Source organism: Larimichthys crocea, chromosome XIII (assembly GCF_000972845.2).
Source record: "Larimichthys crocea isolate SSNF chromosome XIII, L_crocea_2.0, whole genome shotgun sequence".
NCBI lineage: Eukaryota > Metazoa > Chordata > Actinopteri > Sciaenidae > Larimichthys > Larimichthys crocea.
In genome coordinates this window covers 34782396-34787843 of record NC_040023.1, presented here as the reverse complement: position 1 = coordinate 34787843, position 5448 = coordinate 34782396, and the positions used below count along the sequence as shown (strand labels likewise).

At 40.7% G+C, this 5448-nt stretch overlaps 1 protein-coding gene across 1 annotated transcript in view; it reads right to left on the bottom strand.

Annotated features, from left to right (window-relative positions):
• Nucleotides 1–800: 800 nt before the first annotated feature.
• LOC104935586 (uncharacterized) overlaps nucleotides 801–5448 on the bottom strand; it is a 17292-nt gene continuing 12644 nt past the window's right edge. The window contains exons 9-12 of the mRNA XM_027286347.1: nucleotides 1896–2020; nucleotides 1675–1801; nucleotides 1214–1347; nucleotides 801–1013 (exon numbers count right to left, since the gene is read on the bottom strand). Of these exons, the coding sequence (XP_027142148.1) occupies nucleotides 888–1013; nucleotides 1214–1347; nucleotides 1675–1801; nucleotides 1896–2020 (512 nt within the window). The 3' untranslated portion in view covers nucleotides 801–887. The remainder of the gene's footprint in view (nucleotides 1014–1213; nucleotides 1348–1674; nucleotides 1802–1895; nucleotides 2021–5448) is intronic.

Sequence of the window (5448 nt, the reverse complement as noted above, 5' to 3'; positions counted from 1 at the left end):
TTATTATAAGAATAAAAATATAAAGAACAAACTATACATAATAAAATATCAAAATAGCAATAGTAAAGAAAATATAATTATAAAAATAAAATATATTGTACAAAAGTATATACAGCAAATTGGCAGTATTAAATTAGTGCAAAGTAAGAAAGGAGAAATGTGCAGTGACTGTAAATTATGACCTGAGTGTTTATCTGTTATTATGTGGCAGGAAAGATTTCCTGTATCTGTCCCTTCGACAGCAGAGTTTATTCAGCGTCCTCCTCTCCACCACAGTCTCAAGAGACTCAAGTCTCAGTCCAAGAACAGAGCCAGCCTTCTTGATGATCTTATCAAGTCTGTTGATTTATGTTAGTAAGGGGGAACGTTTATTGAAAAGTTATAAAAATCTTTTTGTGGCGTTCCCCAGGGTTCAATTTTAGGTCCTTCTCTTTTTAACCTTTGCATGCTGCCACTTGGAAACGTCATCAGGAGACCCGGCATGAATTCACAGCTATGCTGATGACACGTAGCTTTACATTGTCGTCACTCAGGGCCAACTGATTCCCTTTTTAACTGCATTTTAGATATCAAGTTATGGTGGAGATTAAAGGGCTCAACCACAGATCAACCACAACACCTTCAACACTTTGAAAAATGAACTGACTTTGTGTTCAAGGAAATCTTTACTGCTCATAAATTAACTCCACTCTGACAAACAAGGCTGGTCTGTTGTGCTGTCTTTCTGCATATATACTTGATATACTTGAGGACGACGCAGATAGCTTGGTTGTAGTAATGGATCCAATCAAAGACAGAAGTAGGAAAATAAAAATTTAATCTTTGGCATGATTGTACACTCAGTGACATATTAATTCATTCGCATCGGTTCAAACTGTAGAGTGGCATCATTTGTAAAAGACAAGAAAAGAAGACATGATCACGTATCCGGTCTCTTTGGTTGGATTAGGATCCTGCCCTTCGTACAAGCCGAAGTAGACGACGGTGTTCAGTTCAGACTTTCTCATGTTCAGCTGAAAGAAGACAGAGACAGACACACACTGTATTCATTAAACTAACTAAATAAATAAAGAAGCTGTCCTCTCTCATCACAGTGACACAATTACTCTATATCCTGAAATACTCAGTGCATCTACAGTATATGGTACTCGCCAATTGGCCATTAATCTACAAGTGGTCCAACAAATCTGACCCTAGTTATCTGTAGAGGTACCTGTTTGGTGATGTCGACCCTCCAGGGGTTGACTTGTAGTCCACAACACCAGCCTGCTCGCCCGTACAGCCATGTGCCGTATTCGTTTGGTACCGCTCCCTCTTTGACCAGCGTGGTGCAGCCCAAAGCTGATCCTGATGAGTCCCCACATTTTAAAAATGATATGAAAATACAACAATCAGTGCATGTCTCAGTGTCCAGTCCTCCCATATCACAGATATTAGAATCTCTTTTGGGCTTTGGACGGTTGATTTGGACAAAACAAGATATTTTAGACAAGATACTGGAATATTTCGTGATTCTGTGATTAATAACGTTCTCTGTGTTTGGTTTCTAGGATCTGTGGAGTGGCTCAGTCGGAGTGGATTGTTGGCACCTGGGTTCTGAGCCTTGCGACGCCTCCCAGCGGTCCAAACCTCCTGTGCTACCCACGTAAAAACAGTAAATGTAACGTTTCTCACCTGCAGATTCGAATTTGAGGGTGTTGTTAAAAACACTGTTGAACAGGAAGTGATGAGAGGTGACACAGAACTCTCCACAGTGGTTGTTGTCGCTGCCGTGGCCTGTGATGACGGCGTACAGCTCCACCTGAAAACAGACACACACAGCCGCTGACGTGATCCACAGACAGGACAGGAAGCTGTTTACATGACCGCCCATTGACCAGCGTCACATCTGTTACCTTCTTAACCGACGCAGGGATGGTGAAGTTGATCGGCTGGTATCTCTTGTTGTATCTTCTGTTGAAGGTTCCTCCGCCGTACAGTGACATCACTCTGAAGGGGTGGAGCAACTGTTCATCGTTACCTGTGATACTACCTGTGGATTTGAAAACATACAGTTTCTCTTAGTCTGAAAACTTTTGTGTTTTGAATTGTTGCTCAGACATAACAAACTTTTTGAATACATCAATTTGGGTTTTGAGAAACTTTGATAGATAGATAGATAGATATATTTACCTTTTTCACACATTTATTGGACTTTATTAAGTCCTACAAACTGGTGACTGTGTGTACACATACAGCTGCAACCCTGATGAGTAAGTGGTTGACGTCCTACTTGGTAATATTACTATTCAGGCCTCCAGCTAATGATTACTGATTAAATCGTTTTACAAATCCTTATGTTTTTATTAGTTCATTAAGTGCCTGTTGAGTTAATAAAGTAAAATTTGCAGTGGTACGTTTACTAGTTGGTACATGACCTCCCTCTAGTGGTACGTGAAGGAATACCTGAAGTATGTATTTCATATTAGCCTGTTAAAATACTACAAAATAAAACATGAGATAAGAAACCAGTCGTGCATTCCTTTCTAAAATTGTGTTTAAATATTATTGTCATGTTTAAATATGAGCTAAAATGTGACAGTAAGAAGTGGAGGTAGAATAAAAAGTTCATTAGTAGTCACTTTTTTGTTTTACAAAATAAGCTCTATGTTCTTTAACTTGTATTATTTATGACTTATAAATAGCCTTAATGTCTTAATGGTGGCACATAATCTTCCATGTGCCTCTAATGAAAGAAAGCAGCATCAAACTCACAAAGATCTGTGATGTCTCTTTTCTGTTCTTCTTCATGACTGTATTCATCATCACATTTCATTGTTACTTTTGTTCTCACGTGTATTTCTTCCGGATCTTTTTTGTAGTTTGTAGGTTTAATTTCTCACATTCTCATAATTTAGTCTGGAAGTTCATTTGATTTCTTGTTAGCTTCATATTGTAAATGATGTTTATCATTAAAAAGTATTAGTTCTGTTTGCTTACGTGTCGTTGTCTAATGTTAAATGTTTCATCCCATATCGTGGTTCATTATTATGCCCAACAGGCTGCTGCACGTTGCCCCATAATCACACAAACTGTATTTGGAAGATGAGTCAGAATATTTCCTGGAACTAAAATCTTTGTTTTTGCAGCGAGTGTCTAAATATGTTCCGGTAACTGTTTACGGACAGACTGTTCCTTCCTGCAGAGAGATTCCTGAAAATGTTCTGGTCTGGTATGTTCTGGTTATTTCAGTCACAGCTCTCCATCCTCACAGTCCACATCTGAACATAAAAGTGTCTCTGAACCGTAAATTCAATTTTTAACTTTATATTGTATGTATATATTGTTATATAGCACATTTGTAAATTACATGGAGCAACATTTGGAGGGATCTGAAGGGATGTAAACAGGAAGTATAATGTTGCCATGGAGTCAGTCTGCAGCCTATATTTGTTTACATTTTGGCCAAATGATCTATTAGCAGATCCTGTTTGCAGAGTATCCATGGATGTACATATAACTATCTAGAAACCCTAAACATGTGATGATACATGATTTCTAAGATTTATGGCCATGTATTCGTGATGTTCCATCTTTAGATAGTGCAACTCACGACGAATCTAAAAATGTGTGTATCATGACTGTGTGACTGAGATATGACTCAGAGAAGGTGAACACATTTTGACTTGAACCGCAGGCCCAAATGATTTAAAGTACCTTGACTGTGTTGATAAACCAGAGGGTCAGTTACACTAACTAACACCTCTCTCTTTCATAAGTTCTTTCATTCTAAGTTTTAACAGTAGGTCAGGTCAGTAATGTTGTTATGGGTAGTTTTTATCAGCTCAGAACTGTCGCCAAACTCAAGCCGTTTTTACCCCAGAAGGATCATCCATGCTTTTATTACCTCTCAGCTGAATTATTGTAATTCCCTCTACATAGGGCTAACTGACTTCAGACAACACATCACCCCAATCCTGGCACACTTACACTGGTTGCCAGTGAAATTTAGAATCAATTTTAAGATCTTATTATTTGTGTACAAAGCCCTAAATGGTTTAGCTCCCCGTTATATTTCTGATCTCCTGGTTCCCAGATCTCTCAGGTCATCATGACATCGGCTCCTCTCAGTTCCCCATTTGCGCCTAAAAACTAAAGGCGACCGCGCCTTCTCTGTTGCTGCCCCCAAGCTCGGGAATAGCCTCCCCCATCACATAAAGTCCTGCCCCACTATTGACAATTTCAAATCCAGTGTTAAAAATCATAACTTTATGATCATGCTTTTGCCCTCAGTCGAGGCTGCCACTATTAACTATTAATTATTTGTCTACTTTATTATTCATTTATCTGTTTCTTGTAACATGTTTGTTTTTATTCTTGCGATCGCGTCTGCTGTAAAGCACTGGGTCAACTTCTGTTTTTTTAAATGTGCTATATAAATAAAATTGATTGACTTCACCTGTGTGCCTCACAGCCTCACTTGAATGAGCTTATCAGAGTTTATTACCTGTCTGATTGCCGATACTGAATCTCAGGTTGAGGGAGACGATCCACGGCATCGCCCACGGCACCGTCTTCATGGTCAAGGTGCATCTGTTCTGTCCCAGCATGGGAGCAGAGGGACACGTCTGTCAGCCAGTGCCCAATACCTCTGCCAATAAATACCAGATCAAATCTGTGGATTATAGATCTGAAAAATATTCAGATTTGTGCCATAAGAGTGTTTTATGCTGACATCTTTACCTGCGGTAGGCAGTGATCCATCGGCCCACTCCATGTTGCAGTACGGCCGAGATGATCGCAGCAGATGAACAGCTGCATCGTGTGATCCCAGTGAGCACAGGACAATCTCTTCTCTGGACAGGACAGGGACGCATCGAGCTCCAGCACGTTAAAGTCCGACAAGCCTGCAGCCACAAATGTGTCATAAATCTTCATATGGCTTCGTATCCTCCTCATGCTGAGCTCACACCGACCCACTAAAACCTGCTCACTCACACATAACCAAAGATGGAGTTATACCTGACGGCAGTCGACTGTTGCCACCGCTCCTTTTGCCCCCTGCATTGCGACTTTGTCAAAAACAGAAACAACCTTTGCGCATTTTGAAGTTTGGTCAGCAGTCGGCGTGGAAATCAAACCTGGAGACAAAGTCACAGACGAAGCAAAAACATAACAGCACGCGTGTGGACTGATGACTCTGTGGACAGGTTATCATGGCAGGTATACACATCAAATAAACTGTGAAGAGAAATGAATGGTCCATCCGTGTTCTCACCACTGTGCCTGCCAGTTGACGAACGGAACGAGGGGTAAAGAAACAAGCCCATCTCTGCCAGCAAACCCTGATGGTCAATGCTGAAGAAGAGGCGCGGAGAATGGGTTGCCTGGAAGTGACCCTACCACTCCGTGTCCAGCGCCGCAACACGATCAGAACGTTCAATAAGGCGCTGGAAGCATGTTTCGCCC